Source organism: Lagopus muta, unplaced genomic scaffold (genome assembly GCF_023343835.1).
Source record: "Lagopus muta isolate bLagMut1 unplaced genomic scaffold, bLagMut1 primary scaffold_121, whole genome shotgun sequence".
NCBI lineage: Eukaryota > Metazoa > Chordata > Aves > Galliformes > Phasianidae > Lagopus > Lagopus muta.
The window spans coordinates 70,839-91,839 of NW_026040187.1; the positions used below are offsets into that span (position 1 = coordinate 70,839).

The 21,001-nt window shown below is 55.9% G+C and overlaps 1 protein-coding gene across 1 annotated transcript in view; it reads left to right on the forward strand.

Annotated features, from left to right (window-relative positions):
* The window catches only part of LOC125687625 (myosin-7), a gene marked incomplete at its 3' end in the record, with an annotated part of 61,227 nt that overhangs the window by 26,589 nt on the left and 13,637 nt on the right, over nt 1–21,001 (forward strand). Inside the window, exons 4-29 of the mRNA XM_048932849.1 lie at nt 2,976–3,132; nt 3,256–3,283; nt 3,374–3,485; nt 3,567–3,659; nt 3,746–3,809; nt 7,127–7,225; nt 7,306–7,409; nt 7,487–7,625; nt 7,717–7,835; nt 7,910–8,059; nt 10,643–10,813; nt 10,916–11,225; nt 11,327–11,394; nt 11,475–11,562; nt 11,642–11,759; nt 11,846–11,969; nt 14,326–14,462; nt 14,548–14,674; nt 14,800–14,928; nt 15,008–15,250; nt 15,428–15,604; nt 15,684–15,829; nt 15,931–16,021; nt 19,618–20,007; nt 20,096–20,222; nt 20,315–20,433. Of these exons, the coding sequence (XP_048788806.1) occupies nt 2,976–3,132; nt 3,256–3,283; nt 3,374–3,485; nt 3,567–3,659; nt 3,746–3,809; nt 7,127–7,225; nt 7,306–7,409; nt 7,487–7,625; nt 7,717–7,835; nt 7,910–8,059; nt 10,643–10,813; nt 10,916–11,225; nt 11,327–11,394; nt 11,475–11,562; nt 11,642–11,759; nt 11,846–11,969; nt 14,326–14,462; nt 14,548–14,674; nt 14,800–14,928; nt 15,008–15,250; nt 15,428–15,604; nt 15,684–15,829; nt 15,931–16,021; nt 19,618–20,007; nt 20,096–20,222; nt 20,315–20,433 (3,630 nt within the window). The remainder of the gene's footprint in view (nt 1–2,975; nt 3,133–3,255; nt 3,284–3,373; nt 3,486–3,566; nt 3,660–3,745; nt 3,810–7,126; nt 7,226–7,305; nt 7,410–7,486; nt 7,626–7,716; nt 7,836–7,909; nt 8,060–10,642; nt 10,814–10,915; nt 11,226–11,326; nt 11,395–11,474; nt 11,563–11,641; nt 11,760–11,845; nt 11,970–14,325; nt 14,463–14,547; nt 14,675–14,799; nt 14,929–15,007; nt 15,251–15,427; nt 15,605–15,683; nt 15,830–15,930; nt 16,022–19,617; nt 20,008–20,095; nt 20,223–20,314; nt 20,434–21,001) is intronic.

The following is a 21,001-nucleotide window of genomic DNA, read 5'->3' on the forward strand; positions in this document are numbered from 1 at the left end:
AGTAGGACAGAGAGCTCCAGACCCATTGGGCCACCTAGAACCAGGGATGTTCCTCTAGGAATGCCCGGGACTGAGAGCTCCAAACTCATTGGTGCATCTAGAACCTGGATATCCCAGTAGGACCAAGAGCTCTGGGCCCATTGTTCCACCTAGAACCAGGATTTCCCAATAGGAATGAGAGCTCCAGACCCGTTGGTCCACTTAGAACCAGGATTTCCCAGTAGGACCAAGAGCTCTACACCCATTGGGCCACCTGGAACCAAGATGTCCCACATGCAACGCCTAGAACCAAGAGCTCCAGGCCCATTGGGACACCTAGAACCGAGGATGTTCTGCTAGGAATGCCCAGGACTGAGAGCTCCTGACTCATTGGGCCACCTGGAACCAGGATGTCCCAGTAGGACCAAGAGCTCCAGACCCATTGGTGCACCTAGAACCAGAATGTTGCAGTAGGACCAAGAGCTCCAGACCCATTGGGCCACCTAGAACCGGGGACATTCTGCTAGGAATGCCCAGGACTGAGAGCTCCAAACTCATTGGGTCACCTGGAACCAGGATTTCCCACATGGAACACCTAGAACCAGGAGCTCCAGACCCATTGGGCCACCTAGAACCGTGCACATTCCTGCCTAGGAACAAGAGCTCTGGACCCATTGGTGTACTTAGAACCACGATGTCTCAGTAGGACAGAGAGCTCCAGACCCATTGGGCCACCTAGAACCAGAATGTTGCAGTAGGAACAAGAGCTCCAGACCCACTGGTGCACCTGGAACCAGGATGTCCCAGTAGGACTGGGAGCCTTGAACCCACTGGGCTACCTGGAACCATGATGTCCCACATGGAATGCCTGGAACCAAGAGCTCCAGACCCATTGGGACACCTAGAACCAGGATGTCCCAGTAGGACTGAGAGCCTTGAACCCACTGGGCTACCTGGAACCATGATGTCCCACATGGAACGTCTGGAACCAAGAGCTCCAGGCCCATTGGGACACCTAGAACCACGATGTCTCAGTAGGAACAAGAGCTCTGGACCCATTGGGCCACCTAGAACCAGGGATGTTCTGCAAGGAACGCCTAGGGCTGAGAGCTCCAAACTCATTGGGCCACCTGGAACCAGGATTTCACAGTAGGACTGGGAGCCTTGAACCCACTGGGCCACCTAGAACCAGGATGTCCCACATGGAACACCTGGAACCAGGAGCTCCAGGCCCATTGGGCCTCTGAAATGGGGATTTCCCTGTAGGACCGAGAGCTCTGAACCCATTGGGCCACCTAGAACCACAGATGTTCCTCTAGGAATGCCTAGGGCTGAGAGCTCCAAACTCATTGGTGCATCTAGAACCTGGATATCCCAGTAGGAACAAGAGCTCTGGGCCCATTGTTCCACCTAGAACCAGGATTTCCCAATAGGAATGAGAGCTCCAGACCCGTTGGTCCACTTAGAACCAGGATTTCCCAGTAGGACCAAGAGCTCTACACCCATTGGGCCACCTGGAACCAAGATGTCCCACATGCAACGCCTAGAACCAAGAGCTCCAGGCCCATTGGGCCTCTGAAATGGGGATTTTCCTGTAGGACCAAGAGCTCTGAACCCATTGGACCACCTAGAACCGGGGATGTTCTGCTAGGAATGCCTAGGGCTGAGAGCTCCAAACTCATTGGTGCATCTAGAACCAGGATGTCCCAGTAGGAACAAGAGCTCCAGACCCACTGGTGCACCTAAAACCAGGATGTCCCACATGGAATGCCTGGAACCAAGAGCTCCAGGCTCATTGGGAAACCTAGAACCGTGGACATTCCTGCCTAGGACTGAGAGCTCTGGACCCATTGGTGTAACTAGAACCAGGATGTCCCAGTAGGACCAAGAGCTCCAGACCCATTGGGACACCTAGAACCAGGGATATTCTGCTAGGAATGCCCGGGACTGAGAGCTCCAAACTCATTGGTGCACCTAGAACCAGGATTTCCCTGTAGGACTGAGAGCCTTGAACCCACTGGGCCACCTGGAACCATGATGTCCCACATGGAACACCTGGAACCAAGAGCTCTGGACCCATTGGGCCACCTAGAACCAGGGACGTTCTGCTAGGAATGCCTAGGGCTGAGAGCTCCAAACTCATTGAGCCACCTGGAACCAGGATGTCCCAGTAGGACCAAGAGCTCCAGACCCACTGGTGCACCTAAAACCAGGATGTCCCACATGGAATGCCTGGAACCAAGAGCTCCAGGCCCATTGGGACACCTAGAACCAGGATTTCCCTGTAGGACTGAGAGCCTTGAACCCACTGGGCCACCTGGAACCATGATGTCCCACATGGAATGTCTGGAACCAAGAGCTCCAGGCCCATTGGGACACCTAGAACCACGATGTCTCAGTAGGAACAAGAGCTCTGGACCCATTGGGCCACCTAGAACCAGGGATGTTCTGCAAGGAACGCCTAGGGCTGAGAGCTCCAAACTCATTGGGCCACCTGGAACCAGGATTTCACAGTAGGACTGGGAGCCTTGAACCCACTGGGCCACCTAGAACCAGGATGTCCCACATGGAACATCTGGAACCAAGAGCTCCAGGCCCATTGGGCCTCTGAAATGGGGATTTCCCAGTAGGACCAAGAGCTCTGAACCCATTGGGCCACCTTGAACCAGGGACGTTCTGCTAGGAATGCCTAGGGCTGAGAGCTCCAAACTCATTGAGCCACCTGGAACCAGGATGTCCCAGTAGGAACAAGAGCTCCAGACCCACTGGTGCACCTAGAACCAGGATGTCCCACATGGAATGCCTGGAACCAAGAGCTCCAGACCCATTGGGCCACCTAGAACTGGGAACATTCCTCTAGGAATGCCCAGGACTGAGAGCTCCGCACCCATTGGTGCACCTAGAACCAGGTTTTCGCAGTAGAACTGAGAGCTCTGCACCCATTGGTGCATCCAGAACCAGGGATGTCACCTGGTGACCCCCATTTCCCCCCCCAGACCTACTCGGGTCTCTTCTGCGTTACCGTCAACCCCTACAAGTGGCTGCCAGTCTACAACGCTGAGGTGGTGGCCGCCTACCGGGGCAAGAAGCGGAGCGAAGCTCCTCCTCACATCTTCTCCATCTCGGATAACGCCTACCAGAACATGCTGACGGGTAGGGAGCTCCCCCCAGGGCCGTCCTCAGCCCCATAGCTTCACCCCCATCCCCTTTTTGTGGGGGGTGCCGGGGTGGGAGGTGGAGCTGTGGGGCCTGACGTCGCTCTTCTCATCCCACCAGACCGGGAGAACCAGTCCATCCTCATCACGTGAGTTCGACCCCACGTGTGGAGGCTGACCCCCCCCCCCATGCCCTCCCCCTCCCCAAATTCACTCTCATCACCACTCCGACCCCCCAGCGGAGAATCCGGGGCGGGGAAAACCGTCAACACCAAGCGGGTCATCCAATACTTCGCCGTCATCGCTGCCATCGGCGACCGCGGCAAGAAGGAGACGGGGACGCCGGGGAAGGTGAGGACAAGGAGGGGACGTCCCGGGTTTCTGTCCGTTTGTCTGTCCGCCCGTTTTGACTCCCATCGGCCCCCTCCCCAGGGGACCCTGGAGGATCAAATCATCCAGGCCAACCCTGCCCTGGAGGCTTTCGGCAACGCCAAGACCGTCCGCAACGACAACTCGTCGCGATTTGTGAGTGGTGGGAACATCGGGTGGAGGAGGGGGGGGAAACAGGGGGTGTGGGGTCACCCCACAACCTGACGTCGGGGTCCTCGCAGGGCAAATTCATCCGCATCCACTTTGGGGCCACTGGGAAGTTGGCGTCGGCTGACATCGAGACCTGTGAGCGGGGCTGGGGACGCAGCCTGGGCGCATGAGACACGGCGACGCCCCCCCTCTGCCCATCTCCTCCCCCACCCATCTCCTCCCCTCCCCACCCATCTTCTGCCACCCATCCTCTCCATCTTCACCCCTACCCACCCACCTTCTCTCCCACCCATCTTCTCCCCCACCCATCTTCTCCCACCCATCTTCTCCCCCATCCATCTTCACCCATCTTCACCCCTACCCACCCATCTTCTCCCCCACCCATTTTCTGCCCCATCCATCTCTCCATCTTCTCCCCCATCCATCTCTCCATCCATCTACTCCCCTACCCCCCATCTCCACCCCCACCAACCCATCTTCTCCCCTCCCCACCCATCTTCTCTCCCACCCATCTTCTCTCCCATCCATCTCCTCCCCCATCCATCTTCACCCATCTTCTCCCCCACCCACCCATCTTCTCTCCCACCCATTTTCTGCCCCATCCATCTTCTCTCCATCTTCTCCCCCATCCATCTCTCCACCCATCTCCTCCCCTACCCACCCATCTTCTCTCCCCACCCATCTTCTTCCCCTCCCATCTTTTCCCCCACCCATCTCCTCCCCTCCCCACCCATCTTCTGCCACCCATCTTCTCTCCATCTTCACCCCTACCCACCCATCTTCTCCCCCACCCATTTTCTGCCCCGTCCATCTTCTCTCCATCTTCTCCCCCGTCCATCTCTCCCTCAATCTCCTCCCCCATCCACCCATCCTCTCTCCCCACCCATCTCCTCCATCACCAACCCACCATCTCCCCTATCCACCCATCTTCTCCCCACCCATTTTCTCCCCACCCACCTTCTCTCCCACCCATCTCCTCCCCCATCCATCTTCACCCATCTTCTCCCCTATCCACCCATCTTCTCCCCACCCATCTCCACCCCCACCAACCCATCTTCTCCCCCATCCACCCATCTCCTCCCCCACCAACCCATCTCCTCCCCTCCCCACCCATCTTCTTCCACCCATCTTCTCTCCATCTTCTCCCCCACCCATTTTCTGCCCCATCCATCTTCTCCCCCATCCATCTCTCCATCCATCTACTCCCCTACCCCCCATATCCTCCCCCACCAACCCATCTTCTCCCCTCCCCACCCATCTTCTTCCCCTCCCATCTTCTCCCCACCCATCTCCTCCATCACCAACCCATCTTCTCCCCCATCCATCTCTCCATCCATCTACTCCCCTACTCCCCATCTTCTCCCCCACCCACCTTCTCCCCCACCCATCTTCTCCCCACCCATCTTCTTCCACCCAACTAATCTCCATCTTCTCCCCTCCCCACCCATCTTCTCTCCATTTTCTCCCCACCCATCATCTCCCCCATCCATCTTCTCCCCCACCCATTTTCTGCCCCATCCATCTCTCCATCTTCTCCCCCATCCATCTCTCCCTCTATCTCCTCCCCCACCCACCCATCTTCTTCCCCTCCCATCTTCTCCCCACCCATCTCCTCCATCACCAACCCATCTTCTCCACCATCCATCTCTCCATCCATCTACTCCCATACGTGCCATCTCCTCCCCCACCAACCCATCTCCTCCCCACCCCACCCATCTTCTGCCACCCATCTTCTCTCCATCTTCACCCCTACCCACCCATCTTCTCCCCCACCCATTTTCTGCCCCATCCATCTTCTCCCCCATTCATCTCTCCATCCATCTACTCCCCTACCCCCCATCTCCTCCCCCACCAACCCATCTTCTCCCCTCCCCACCCATCTTCTCTCCCACCCATCTTCTTCCACCCATCTTCTCCCCACCCACCTTCTCTCCCATCCATCTCCTCCCCCATCCATCTTCACCCATCTTCTCCCCCACCCATTTTCTGCCCCATCCATCCATCTCTCCATCTTCTCCCCCATCCATCTCTCCCCACACATCTCCTCCCCCACCAACCCATCCTCTCCCCACCCATCTTCTCCCCCACCCATTTTCTCCCCACCCACCCATCTTCTCCTCACTCATCTTCTTCTCCACCAACCCACCTCCTCCCCCACCCACCCATCCATCTCTCCATCTTCTCCCCCATCTTCTCTCCCACCCATCTCCTCCACCACCAACCCATCTTCTCCCCTCCCCACCCATCTTCTCCCCACCCATCTTCTCCCCATCCATCTCCTCCCCCCATCCGCCCATCCATCTCCCCACCCATATTCTCCCCCATCCATCTTCACCCATCTTCTCCCCACCCATCTCCATCCCCACCAACCCACCTTCTCCCCTCCCCACCCATTTTCTCCCCACCCACCTTCTCTCCCACCCATCTCCTCCCCTCCCCACCCATCTTCTGCCCCCCTTCTTCTCTCCATCTTCACCCCTACCCACCCATCTTCTCCCCCACCCATTTTCTGCCCCACCCATCCATCTCTCCATCTTCTCCCCCATCTTCTCTCCCACCCATCTCCTCCCCCACCCATTTTCTCCCCACCCACCTTCTCTCCCATCCATCTCCTCCCCCACCCACCCATCCATCTCCCCACCCATCTTCTCCCCACCCATCTCCTCCCCCACCAACCCATCTTCTCCCCTCCCCACCCATCTTCTTCCCACCCATATTCTCCCCACCCATCTCCTCCCTCACCATCCCATCTTCTCCCCCATCCATCTCCCCATCCATCTCCTCCCTTACCCCCCCATCTTCTCCCCCACCCACTCATCTTCTCCCCACCCATTTTCTCCCCACCCACCTTCTCTCCCACCAATCTCCTCCCCTCCCCACCCATCTTCTGCCACCCATCTTCTCTCCATCTCCTCCCCTCCCCACCCATCTTCTCTGCCACCCATTTTCTGCCCCATCCATCCATCTCTCCATCTTCTCCCCCATCCATCTCTCCCTCTATCTCCTCCCCCACCCCCCCCATCTTCTCTCCCCACCCATCTTCTTCCCCTCCCATCTTCTCCCCACCCATCTCCTCCCTCACCAACCCATCTTCTCCCCCATCCATCTCTCCATCCATCTCCTCCCCTACCCCCCCATCTTCTCCCCCATCCACCCATCTTCTCCCCCACCCATCTTCTCTCCATCTCCCCCACCCACCCATCTTCTTCCCACCCATCTTCTCCCCCATCCGTCTTCTCCCCACCCATCTCCTTCCCCATCTGTCTTCTCTGCACCCATCTTCTCTCCCACCCACCAACCCACCTTCTCTTCACCCATCTTCTCCCCTATCCACCCATCTCCTCCCCCACCCGCTTTACCCCCCACTGATCTCCACCCTCCCACCCCCCACCTTCTCCCCCACTTCCCCCTCCCTCCCACCCACCCCACAACCTCCTCTCCCTCCTCCCCAGACCTCCTGGAGAAGTCGCGGGTCATCTTCCAGCTGAAAGCCGAGAGGAATTACCACATCTTCTACCAGATCCTCTCCAACAAGAAGCCCGAGCTTCTGGGTGAGCTCCTGCCCACCCTTCAGCCGCACGGACGCCCCAAACCCTTGGGCGGCCCTTCCAACCCCGCCGTCTCCCCGCAGACATGATGCTGGTGACCAACAACCCCTACGACTACGCCTTCATCTCCCAAGGAGAGACCACGGTGCCGTCCATCGATGACGGAGAGGAGCTGCTGGCCACCGACGTGAGCCGCAGGAACGCGGGCGGGGAGCTGCCAGGACGAGACCCCCGACCCCAAATTTGCCCCATTTCTCCCCTCAGAGCGCTTTCGACGTGCTGGGCTTCACCCCGGAGGAGAAGAACTCCATCTACAAGCTGACGGGAGCCATCATGCACTTCGGCAACATGAAATTCAAGCAGAAGCAACGCGAGGAGCAGGCGGAGCCGGACGGCACCGAAGGTCGGCTCTGTTTTGGCAGCAGAAGAAACAGGCGACCCCCCCCCCCCCCCCCCGGCTTCCCACCCTCACCTCCCATCTTCTGCGTCCCCAGAGGCGGACAAGTCGGCTTACCTGATGGGGCTGAACTCGGCCGACCTCCTGAAGGGGCTGTGCCACCCCCGGGTGAAGGTGGGCAACGAATACGTCACCAAGGGGCAGAACGTCCAGCAGGTAACGCGGCGCGCCGCCCTTCGTCCAGCCGTCCCCCTTTTTGAGCCCCGCTGTCACCGCGGTCCCCCCTGCAGGTCATCTACGCCGTCGGGGCCCTGGCCAAGGCCGTCTACGAGAAGATGTTCAACTGGATGGTGACCAGGATCAACAACTCGCTGGAGACCAAGCAGCCTCGCCAATACTTCATCGGCGTCCTGGACATCGCTGGCTTCGAGATCTTCGATGTGAGCATCTGGGGGGAGGGGGTGGGGGGTGCTGTGGGGCTGAGCCACCGGGGGGACGTGACGGAGCCATGGGTCGAGCCCACAGCAGGTCTTGTGGACCCACTTTGACTCCATAGGGCGATCGGGTGACTTCAGTGACCCCGTTCAACGCTCTTTGACCCCACAGTTGATCTCACTACTCCCTCTGGACACCCCACTGACCCCACTGTGTCCCCAGTTGTCCTCTTTCTTCCCACTGCACATCCCATTGACCCCACTGGGTCCCCACTTGACCTCACCTCTCCCACTGCACATCCCATTAACCCCAGTGAGCTTCCAGTTGACCTTGTTTCATCAGTTGACCCCACTGGCTCCATACTTGACCTCGTTCACCCCACTGCACACCCCACTGACCCCACTGGGTCCCCACTTGACCTCACCTCCCCCACTGAGCATCCCACTGACCCCACTGAGCTTCCAGTTGACCTTGTTTCATCAGCTGACCCCACTGTGTCCCCAGTTGTCCTCGTTCATCCCACTGCGCATCCCACTACCCCCACTGAGTTACCAGTTGACCTCGTTTCACCAGTTGACCCCATTGGGTCCCCACTTGACCACGTTCATCCCACTGCACATCACACTGACCCCACTGGGTCCCCACTTGACCTCACCTCTTCCACTGCACATCCCATCAACCCCACTGAGCTTCCAGTTGACCTTGGTTCACCGGTGGACCCCACTGCGTCCCCACTTGACCTTGTTCATCCCATTGGACGTCACACTGACCCATTGGGTCCCCACTTGACCTCATTATCCCACTGAACGTCACACTGACCCCACTGGGTCCCCACTTGACCTCTTTCATCCCACTGCACATCCCATTAACCCCAGTGAGCTTCCAGTTGACCTTGTTTCATCAGTTGACCCCACTGGCTCCATACTTGACCTCGTTCACCCCACTGCACACCCCACTGACCCCACTGGGTCCCCAGTTGGCCTCGTTCACCCCACTGCACATCCCATTAACCCCACTGAGCTTCCAGTTGACCTTGGTTCGCCGGTGGACCCCATTGCGTCCCCGCTTGACCTCGTTCATAACATTGGATGTCACACTGACCCCATTGGTTCCCCAGTTGTCCTCGTTCATCCCACTGCACATCCCACTGACCCCACTGAGTCCCCACTTGACCTCATTATCCCACTGAACGTCACACTGACCCCACTGGGTCCCCACTTGACCTCACCTTCCCCACTGCACTTCCCGTTCACCCCACTGAGCTTCCAGTTGACCTTGGTTCACCAGTGGACCCCACTGGCTCCATACTTGACCTTGTTCTTCACACTGCACATCCTGCTGACCCCACTGGGTCTCCAGTTGTCCTCTTTCATCCCACTGCACATCCCATTAACCCCACTGAGCTTCCAGTTGACCTTGGCTCACCAGTTGACCCCTCTGGGTCCCCACTTGACCTTGTTCATACCATTGGACGTCACACTGACCCTACTGGGTCCCCAGTTGACCTCACCTCTTCCACTGAGCATGCCACTAACTCCACTGGGTCCCCACTTGACCTCTTTCATCCCACTGCACATCCCATTAACCCCACTGAGCTTCCAGTTGACCTCGTTTCATCAGTTGACCCCACTGGCTCCATACTTGACCTCGTTCACCCCACTGCACACCCCACTGCCCCCACTGCATCCCCAGTTGGCCTCGTTCATCCCACTGCACATCCCATTAACCCCACTGAGCTTCCGGTTGACCTTGGCTCACCAGTTGACCCCACTGGGTCCCCACTTGACCTCTTTCATCCGACTGCACATCCCATTAACCCCACTGAGCTTCCAGTTGACCTTGGTTCGCCGGTGGACCCCATTGGGTCCCCACTTGACCTCGTTCATAACATTGGATGTCACACTGACCCCACTGGGTCCCCACTTGACCTCACCTCCCCCACTGAGCATCCCATTAACCCCACTGAGCTTCCAGTTGACCTTGTTTCATCAGCTCACCCCACTGGGTCTCCAGTTGACCTCGTTCACCCCACTGCGCATCCCACTGACCCCACTGGGTCTCCAGTTGACCCCATTCACCCCACTGGACGTCACACTGACCCCACTGGGTCCCCACTTGACCTTGTTCATCCCACTCCACATCCCATTAACCCCACTGAGCTTCCAGTTGACCTTGGTTCTCCGGTTGACCCCACTGGGTCCCCAGTTGACCTCATTCATCCCACTGGGCATCACACTGACCCCACTGCGTCCATCCTTGACCACGTTCATCCCACTACGCACCCCCACCCCACTGACCCCACTGGGTCCCCACTTGACCTCACCTCTTTTGCTGGGCATCCCATTGATCGCACTGAGTCCCCAGTTGACCTCGTTCATCCCACTGATCCCATCGAGGGCCTTGTTGACCCCACCGGGTTTCCGGCTGACCCTATAAACCCCGTTTTGCACCATGCAGACCCTGCTGAGGGCTGAGCTGACCTCTCTGACCCATGGGGTGCCCTGTCAAACCCACAGATCCCCCTGGCTCAGCCCAGTGACCCCGCGGGGCATCGCGCTGAGTTCTCCATCTCGCTCTCCTCTCCGCAGTTCAACAGCTTCGAGCAGCTCTGCATCAACTTCACCAACGAGAAGCTGCAGCAGTTCTTCAACCACCACATGTTCGTGCTGGAGCAGGAGGAGTACAAGAAGGAGGGCATCGAGTGGGAGTTCATCGACTTCGGCATGGACCTCCAGGCCTGCATCGACCTCATCGAGAAGGTGCCTCCTCCCCTGCAGTGATGTGGGGGCGCTCGCCCACACGGGGGGGACCCCAGAAGGGGCCCACAGGAGCTTTGTCCAACCACACCTTGTCCTCCGCAGCCGATGGGGATCATGTCCATCTTGGAGGAGGAGTGCATGTTCCCCAAGGCCACGGACATGACCTTCAAGGCCAAACTCTTTGACAACCACCTGGGGAAATCGGCCAATTTCGGGAAACCCCGCAACATCAAGGGCAAGCCGGAAGCTCACTTTGCCCTCGTGCACTACGCGGGCACGGTGGACTACAACATCATCGGCTGGCTGCAGAAGAACAAGGACCCCCTCAACGAGACGGTGGTGGGGCTCTACCAGAAGTCGGCCTTGAAGCTCCTTGCCAACCTCTTCGCCAACTACGCTGGAGCCGACGCGCGTAAGCGGCGCCGTTGACTCGCGCGGAGCGGAGAACCACGATCCAAACCCTGATGGACCCCATCTGTTTATTTTTTGTGTATTTTTTTTCTCATCCAACAGCTGTGGAGAAGGGGAAAGGAGCCAAGAAGAAAGGTTCCTCCTTCCAGACCGTCTCAGCCCTGCACCGGGTGAGGACGGTGGGATCCATCAGACACGGGGAGGGGGGCCTCGGTAGATCTCACTCTCTCGCATCTCTCATCTCCTCCAGGAGAATCTCAACAAGCTGATGACCAACCTCCGTTCTACCCACCCCCATTTCGTCCGCTGCATCATTCCCAACGAGACCAAGTCTCCCGGTAAGCCTACAGAACCATTTAGTGGGGTCAGAAGGCGCCCCGCAAACGGCTGCCAACGGTCCCCCATTTCCGCAACCAGGAGTGATGGACAACCCGCTGGTGATGCACCAGCTCCGCTGCAATGGGGTGCTGGAGGGCATCCGCATCTGCCGCAAGGGTTTCCCCAACCGCATCCTCTACGGGGACTTCCGTCAGAGGTGAGGGTGGCCGGTGGGGGCCCGAAGGTGGGACCAGAACCAACGCGGTGCTCATTTTGAGGTCGGTTCCCCCCGCTCTTTCCCAGGTATCGCATCCTGAACCCCACAGCCATCCCTGAGGGGCAGTTCATCGACAGCCGCAAGGGCGCCGAGAAACTCCTGGGCTCCCTGGATATTGACCACAACCAGTACAAATTTGGGCACACCAAGGTGAGGGCTGCCAGCTCTTGGCTCCCCACGGTGCCCCCGTCGCTGTGGCTGCTTGTGGTTCTGCCCCATAATCCATCAGGTCACCCAGCATTCAACCATTCCATGCAGCCGAACCCAACATCTGAGCCTTCCACCCAACGCATCCATTGACCCTTCACTCCAATCAAAAGCAACTTTCAACCCTTCCATCCAATCCCACCCTTCCTCCTTCCCATCCAATCCCAACCTTCAATCTTTCATCCAATCCCAATTTTCAGTCCTCCATCCAATCTCAACCTTCAACACTTCCATCCAATCCCAACCTTCCTCCCTTCCATCCAATCCCAACCTTTTCTCCTCCATCCACTCCTCCAACTCTTCCACCCAACCCAGCCGCTGACCCTTCAATCCAAACCAACTTTAACCCTTCCACCCAACCCAATTTTCCCCCCTTCCTTCCTTCCATCCAATCCCAACCTTCCTTCCTCCCATCCAATCCCTGCCTTCCTCCCTCCCATCCAATCCCAATCTTCAATCTTTCATCCAATCCCAACCTTCAATCCTTCCATCCAATCCCAACCTTCAATCCTTCCATCCAATCCCAACCTTCCTCCTTCCCATCCAATCCCAATCTTCAATCTTTCATCCAATCCCAACCTTCCTCCCTTCCATCCAATCCCAACCTTCCTCCCTCCCATCCAATCCCAACCTTCAACCCTCCTATCCAATCCCAACCTTCAATCTTCCATCCAATCCCAACCTTCAATCCTTCCATCCAATCCCAACCTTCCTCCCTCCCATCCAATCCCAACCTTCTCTCCTCCATCCACTCCTCCAACTCCAACTCTTCCACCCAACCCAGCCGCTGACCCTTCAATCCAAACCAACTTTAACCCTTCCACCCAACCCAATTTTCCCCCCTTCCTCCCTCCCATCCAATCCCAACCTTCACCCCTTCCATCCAATCCCAACCTTCAACCCTTCCATCCAATCCCAACCTTCACCCCTTCCATCCATTCCCAACCTTCACCCCTTCCATCCAATCCCAACCTTCAACCCTTCCATCCAATCCCAACCTTCAACCCTTCCATCCAATCCCAACCTTCACCCCTTCCATCCAATCCCAACCTTCAACCCTCCCATCCAATCCCAACCTTCCTCCCTCCCATCCAATCCCAACCTTCCTCCTTCCCATCCAATCCCAACCTTCCTCCTTCCCATCCAATCCCAACCTTCAATTCTTCCATCCAATCCCAACCTTCTTCCCTCCCATCCAATCCCAACCTTCCTCCCTCCCATCCAATCCCAACCTTCCTCCCTCCCATCCAATCCCAACCTTCCTCCCTCCCATCCAATCCCAACCTTCCTCCCTTCCATCCAATCCCAACCTTCCTCCCTTCCATCCAATCCCAACCTTCCTCCCTTCCATCCAATCCCAACCTTCCTCCCTCCCATCCAATCCCAACCTTCCTCTCTTCCATCCAATCCCAACCTTCAATCCTTCCATCCAATCCCAACTTTCACCCCTTCCATCCAATCCCAACCTTCCTCCCTTCCATCCAATCCCAACCTTCCTCCCTTCCATCCAATCCCAACCTTCCTCCCTCCCATCCAATCCCAACCTTCCTCCTTCCCATCCAATCCCAACCTTCCTCCTTCCCATCCAATCCCAACCTTCAATTCTTCCATCCAATCCCAACCTTCTTCCCTCCCATCCAATCCCAACCTTCCTCCCTTCCATCCAATCCCAACCTTCCTCCCTCCCATCCAATCCCAACCTTCCTCCCTCCCATCCAATCCCAACCTTCCTCCCTCCCATCCAATCCCAACCTTCCTCCCTTCCATCCAATCCCAACCTTCCTCCCTTCCATCCAATCCCAACCTTCCTCCCTTCCATCCAATCCCAACCTTCCTCCCTCCCATCCAATCCCAACCTTCCTCTCTTCCATCCAATCCCAACCTTCAATCCTTCCATCCAATCCCAACTTTCACCCCTTCCATCCAATCCCAACCTTCCTCCCTTCCATCCAATCCCAACCTTCCTCCCTTCCATCCAATCCCAACCTTCCTCCCTCCCATCCAATCCCAACCTTCCTCTCTTCCATCCAATCCCAACCTTCAATCCTTCCATCCAATCCCAACTTTCACCCCTTCCATCCAATCCCACCCTTCCTCCCTCCCATCCAATCCCAGCCTTCTCTCCTCCATCCACTCCTCCAACTCCAACTCTTCCACCCAACCCAGCCGCTCGCCCTTCAATCCAAACCAACTTTAACCCTTCCACCCAACCCAATTTTCCCCCCTTCCTTCCTTCCCCCCCTGCCCTCCCCTCCCTCCCATTCCACCCCATCTCACCGCTCTTCTTCCCCCCGCCAAGGTTTTCTTTAAGGCCGGGCTGCTGGGGCTGCTGGAGGAGATGCGCGACGAGCGCCTGGCTCGCATCATGACCCGCCTGCAGGCCCAAGTTCGTGGCTTCCTCTCCCGGCAGGAGTTCAAAAAGATCTTGGAGCGCCGGTGGGTTCCGCTGGCGGTGCTCAGTGGGGCGGCCGTGGGTCGGGGTCTGAGTTCCAAGCTCGCTCCATGTTGGCGCTCCACGCAGGGACTCGCTGCTGGTCATCCAGTGGAACATCCGTGCTTTCATGGGGGTGAAGAACTGGCCCTGGATGAAGCTGTACTTTAAGATCAAGCCCTTGCTGAAGAGCGCTGAGACTGAGAAGGAGATGCAGGTGGGAGGACGGGGGGGGGTGAAGGGGGCAAGGGCCAAAATGTGGGGGGAGAAGGGCTGCTGGGCGCAGGAACTGTTTGGTGATGGCATCTGATGGCGTCCGTCTGCTTCCCTCCTACGACGCAGACGATGAAGGAGGAATTTGGGCGCCTGAAGGAGGCCCTGGAGAAGTCAGAGGCGCGTCGGAAGGAGCTGGAGGAGAAGATGGTGTCCATGCTGCAGGAGAAGAACGACCTCCAGCTGCAAGTGCAGGCTGTACGCCATGGCCGCTTCCCAGCCCGGCTGCCTCCTGCTCCCTTCCTTCCCACCGCCGCTGATTTGTGCCCCTCCGTAGGAGCAAGACAATCTTGCTGACGCTGAGGAGCGCTGCGATCAGCTGATCAAGAACAAGATCCAGCTGGAGGCCAAGGCGAAGGAGATGTTGGAGAGGTTGGAGGAAGAGGAGGAGATGAACGCCGAGCTGACGGCCAAGAAGAGGAAGCTGGAGGACGAGTGTTCGGAGCTCAAGAAGGACATCGACGACCTGGAGCTGTCGCTGGCCAAAGTGGAGAAGGAGAAACACGCCACCGAGAACAAGGTGGGGGGCGGTTGAGAAGACCCACAGGTGGTTGGGTTGGGTTGGGTTGGGTTGAGAAGAACCAAGAGTCGTCGGTCTGGGTTCTCCCACATCTCCCGGCTTCTCTCCAGGCTGAGTGTGGGGCAGAAGGGCCTCTTGCTGACTGAGATGGAGGCCTGGTGCTTCTCCCCCACGCAGGTCAAGAACCTGACAGAGGAGATGGCCGGGCTGGATGAGACCATTGTCAAGTTGACCAAGGAGAAAAAGGCCCTTCAGGAGTCTCACCAGCAAACGCTGGATGACCTGCAGGCTGAGGAGGACAAGGTCAACACCTTGACGAAGGCCAAAGTGAAGCTGGAGCAGCAAGTGGACGACGTGAGTCCTGTTTCTCTCGTGCTGGTTGGAAAAGATTCTTCTTGGGAGTCGCTGGAGGTCTCCTCTGTCTTGTTTTCAGCTTGAGAGCTCGCTGGAGCAGGAGAAGAAGATCCGGATGGACCTGGAAAGAGCCAAGAGAAAGCTGGAAGGGGATTTGAAGCTGGCCCAGGAGAGCATCATGGACCTGGAGAATGACAAGCAGCAGCTGGAGGAGAGGCTGAAAAAGTAGGGGCCTGCCCTCCGCTTCTGCCACCCCCTTTTCCCTTGCCCTAAACTCGCTCTGCTCTGCAAAGTGGGGCTGACAAAGGGGGTTTCTCCTTCTCCAGGAAAGACTTTGAGCTCAACGCACTCAATGCTCGAATTGAGGATGAACAAGCAATTGCTGGCCAACTTCAGAAGAAGCTCAAAGAGCTGCAGGTGAGGCTGGGGTGGAAAGGAGCTGATGAGGCCCCAGTTGGTTGGGTTGGTGGAGCAGGGTCAGGTGGAAGAGTCTCCAGTTGGGTTGGGTCGAGTTGGGTGGAAGAGTGTGGGGTTGAGTTGGGTTGTATTGGGTGGAAGAATCCTCAGCTGGTTGGGTTGGATTGAAGGATCTCCACTGCGATTGGGCAGGAGGGGGGGACGGGTCTCTGACCTGTTGGGTTGAGCTGAACTGGTTTAAAAGCGTCTCCAGTTTATTTCGGGTTGGGTGAAGTTGGGTCGAAGGGTCTCCAGTGGGGTGTGAGCTGTTGGGTTAAGCTGGGTTAAGTTGGGGTGGGTTAAATTGGGTTGGATTACGTTGGGTTGGGTTAAGTTGGGTTGGGTTAAGTTGGGTTGAGTTGGGTTAAGTTGGACTAAAGGGTCTGTGAGCTGTTGGGTTAAGTTGGGTTGGGTTGGGTTAATTTGGACTAAAGGGTCTGTGAGCCGTTGGGTTAAGTTGGGTTGGGTTAAGTTGGGTTGAGTTGGGTTAAGTTGGGTTGAGTTGGGTTAAGTTGGACTGAAGGGTCTGTGAGCTGTTGGGTTAAGTTGGGTTGGGTTAAGTTGGGTTGGGTTGGGTTAAGTTGGACTAAAGGGTCTGTGAGCTGTTGGGATAAGTTGGGTTGGATTGGGTCGAAGGGTCTCCAGTGGGTTGCAAGCTGTTGGGTTAAGTTGGATTTATCTGGGTTAAGTTGGGGTGGGTTAAGTTGGGTTGAGTTGGGTTAATTGGACTAAAGAGTCTGTGAGCTGTTGGGTTAAATTGGGTTGGGTTGGGTTGGGTTGAGTTGGGTTAAGTTGGACTAAAGGGTCTGTGAGCTGTTGGGTTGGGTTGGGTTGGGTTAATTTGGACTAAATGGTCTGTGAGCCATTGGATTAAGTTGGGTTGGGTTGGATTAAGTTGAGTTAAGATGAGTTAAGTTGGGTTGGGTTGAAAGGTCTCCGATGGGTTTTGAGTTGTTGTGCGGTGCTGGGTTGGGATAAGTTGGGTTGGGTTGGGTTAAGTTGGACTAAAGGGTCTGTGAGCCGTTGGGATAAGTTGGGTTGGGTCGAAGGGTCTCCAATGGGTTGCGAGCTGTTGGGTTAAGTTGGGTTTATCTGGGTTAAGTTGGGGTGGGTTAATTTGGATTGAGTGAAACTGAATTGGGTTGGATTAAGTTGGATTGAAAGATCTCCAGTGTATTTTGAGTAGTTGGGTTGTGTTGGGTTGTGTTGGATTAAGTTGGGTTGGCTTACGTTGGGTTGGGTTAATTTGGATTAAAGGGTCTGTGAGCTGTTGGATTAAGTTGGGTTGGGTTGGATTAAGTTGAGTTAAGATGAGTTAAGTTGGGTTGGGTTGAAAGGTCTCCGATGGGTTTTGAGTTGTTGTGCGGTGCTGGGTTGGGATAAGTTGGGTTGGATTGGGTCGAAGGGTCTCCAATGGGTTGCGAGCTGTTGGGTTAAGTTGGGTTTATCTGGGTTAAGTTGGGGTGGGTTAATTTGGATTGAGTGAAACTGAATTGGGTTGGATTAAGTTGGATTGAAAGATCTCCAGTGTATTTTGAGTAGTTGGGTTAAGTTGGGTTGTGTTGGATTAAGTTGGGTTGGGTTGAGTTGGGTTGGGTTGGGTTGGGTTAATTTGGATTAAAGGGTCTGTGAGCTGTTGGGTTAAGTTGGGTTGGGTTAAGTTGGGTTGGGTTGGGTTAAGTTGGACTAAAGGGTCTGTGAGCTGTTGGGTTGGGTTGGGTTAAGTTGGGTTGAGTTGGGTTAATTTGGACTAAAGGGTCTGTGAGCCGTTGGGTTAAGTTGGGTTGGGTAAAGTTGGGTTGAGTTGGGTTAATTGGACTAAAGGGTCTGTGAGCCACTGGATTAAGTTGGGTTGGGTTGGATTAAGTTGAGTTGGATTACATTGGGTTGGGTGAAGTTGGGTTGGGTTGGGTTAATTTGGACTAAAGGGTCTGTGAGCCGTTGGATTAAGTTGGGTTGGGTTGGATTAAGTTGAGTTAAGATGAGTTAAGTTGGGTTGGGTTGAAAGGTCTCTGATGGGTTTTGAGTTGTTGTGCGGTGCTGGGTTGGGATAAGTTGGGTTGGGTTGGATTGAAGGGTCTCCAGTGAGGTGTGAGGTGTTGGGTTAAGTTGGGTTTATCTGGGTTAAGTTGGGGTGGGTTAATTTGGATCGAGTGAAACTGAATTGGGTTGGATTAAGTTGGATTGAAAGATCTCCAGTGTATTTTGAGTAGTTGGGTTAAGTTGGATTGGGTTGGATTAAGTTGGGTTGGGTTAAGTTGGGTTGAGTTGGGTTAATTTGGATTAAAGGGTCTGTGAGCCGTTGGGTTAAGTTGGGTTGGGTTGGATTAAGTTGGGTTGGGTTAAGTTGGGTTGGGTTGGATTAATTTGGACTAAAGGGTCTGTGAGCTGTTGGGTTAAGTTGGGTTGGGTTAAGTTGGGTTGGGTTAAGTTGGACTAAAGGGTCTGTGAGCTGTTGGGTTGGGTTGGGTTAAGTTGGGTTGAGTTGGGTTAATTTGGACTAAAGGGTCTGTGAGCCGTTGGGTTAAGTTGGGTTGGGTAAAGTTGGGTTGAGTTGGGTTAATTGGACTAAAGGGTCTGTGAGCCACTGGATTAAGTTGGGTTGGGTTGGATTAAGTTGAGTTGGATTACATTGGGTTGGGTGAAGTTGGGTTGAGTTGGGTTAATTTGGATTAAAGGGTCTGTGAGCTGTTGGGTTAAGTTGGGTTGGGTTGGATTAAGTTGGGTTGGGTTAAGTTGGGTTGGGTTGGATTAATTTGGACTAAAGGGTCTGTGAGCTGTTGGGTTAAGTTGGGTTGGGTTAAGTTGGGTTGGGTTAAGTTGGACTAAAGGGTCTGTGAGCTGTTGGGTTGGGTTGGGTTAAGTTGGGTTGAGTTGGGTTAATTTGGACTAAAGGGTCTGTGAGCCGTTGGGTTAAGTTGGGTTGGGTAAAGTTGGGTTGAGTTGGGTTAATTGGACTAAAGGGTCTGTGAGCCACTGGATTAAGTTGGGTTGGGTTGGATTAAGTTGAGTTGGATTACATTGGGTTGGGTGAAGTTGGGTTGAGTTGGGTTAATTTGGATTAAAGGGTCTGTGAGCTGTTGGGTTAAGTTGGGTTGGGTTGGATTAAGTTGAGTTAAGATGAGTTGGGTTGGGTTGAAAGGTCTCTGATGGGTTTTGAGTTGTTGTGTGGTGCTGGGTTGGGATAAGTTGGGTTGGGTTGGGTTGAAGTGGGGTGTGAGGTGTTGGGTTAAGCTGGGTTAAGTTGGGGTGGGTTAATTTGGATTGGTTTGGGTTAAGTTGGGTTGAAGGGTCTCCAATGGATTGCGAGCAGTTGGGTGAAGTTGGATGAAGTTGGATCAAAGTGTCTCCACTGCGTGAGTTGGGTTACGTTGGATCGGGTTGGTGTGAGTTGAGTTGGGTTGGGTTGGGTTGGGTTGGGTTGGGTTGGGTTGTGTTGGGTTGGGTTAAGTTCAGTTACGTGCTGAAGGGTCTCCAATGGGTTGTGAGTGGCGTTGGGTCGGGTAGGAGATCCCCCCATTGGTTGGATTGAGTCAAATGGAGTCCCTGGACCGCAGGCACGAATTGAGGAGCTGGAGGAGGAGCTGGAGGCGGAGCGGACGGGCCGGGCCAAGGTGGAGAAGCTGCGCTCAGATCTGTCGCGGGAGCTGGAGGAGATCAGCGAGCGGCTGGAGGAGGCGGGTGGAGCCACCTCAGTGCAGCTCGAGCTCAACAAGAAGAGGGAGGCTGAATTCCAGAAGCTGCGGCGCGACCTGGAGGAGGCGACGCTGCAGCACGAGGCCACGGCCGCTGCGCTGCGCAAGAAGCACGCCGACAGCGTGGCTGAGCTGGGCGAGCAGCTGGACAACCTGCAGCGCGTCAAGCAGAAGCTGGAGAAGGAGAAGAGCGAGCTGAAGCTGGAGCTGGATGACGTCAGCTCCAACATGGAGCAGCTCATCAAGGCCAAGGTAGGAGGACGGGGGGACGCCAGGTGGGACGGCTCCCCCTCCGGTCTCCTGGTGTTCCCTCGCACCTCCCTTCCCTTTCTTCCTCCAGGCCAACCTGGAGAAGATGTGCCGCACCACGGAGGACCAGATGAACGAGCACCGCAGCAAATCGGAGGAGGCCCAACGCATGGTTGCGGACCTCAGCACCCAGCGAGCCAAGCTCCAGACGGAGAATGGTGAGCTCTTTGCTCCCTCTGCCCCATCTGGGACCATGGGGGGGTTGTGGAGGGGTCCCCCAGGAATGACTGCCCCAATTTGTGCCCTGTAGGTGAGCTCTCAAGGCAGCTGGAGGAGAAGGAAGCCTTCATCAACCAGCTGATGCGTGGGAAACTCACCTACACCCAGCAGCTGGAGGACCTGAAGAGGCAGTTGGAGGAGGAAGCCAAGGTGTGAAAGGCTTTGGAGGCCTGGGGGCTTGGGGGTGAGGCAACGCAAGGGCAGGAGGGAGATGGAGGAACTCAGGAAGATTGGCTGTAGTCATGGAGGTTGGGTTGGGTTGCGTTGGATTTGCTTGGATTGAGTTGTGTTTGGTTGAGTTGGGTTCATTTGGATTGGGTTGGATTTGGTTGTGTTGGGTTGGACTGGGTTGGATTGGGTTGGGTTGTGTTGGGTTGAGTTGGGTTCATTTGGATTGGGTTGGATTTGGTTGTGTTGGGTTGGATTGGGTTGGATTGGGTTGGGTTGTGTTGGGTTGAGTTGGGTTCATTTGGATTGGGTTGTGTTGCGTTGGATTGGGTTGATTTGGGCTGCGTTGGGTTGGTTTGGGTTGGGTTGTGCTGCGCTGTGTTGGATTGGGTTGTGTTGGGTTGGATTGGGTTGGATTGGGTTGGGTTGTGTTGTGTTGGATTGGGTTGTGTTGGGTTGGCTTGGGTTGGGTTGGGTTGTGCTGGATTGGGTTGGATTGGGTTGTGTTGTGTTGTGTTGTGTTGGATTGGGTTGGTTTGGGTTGGTTTGG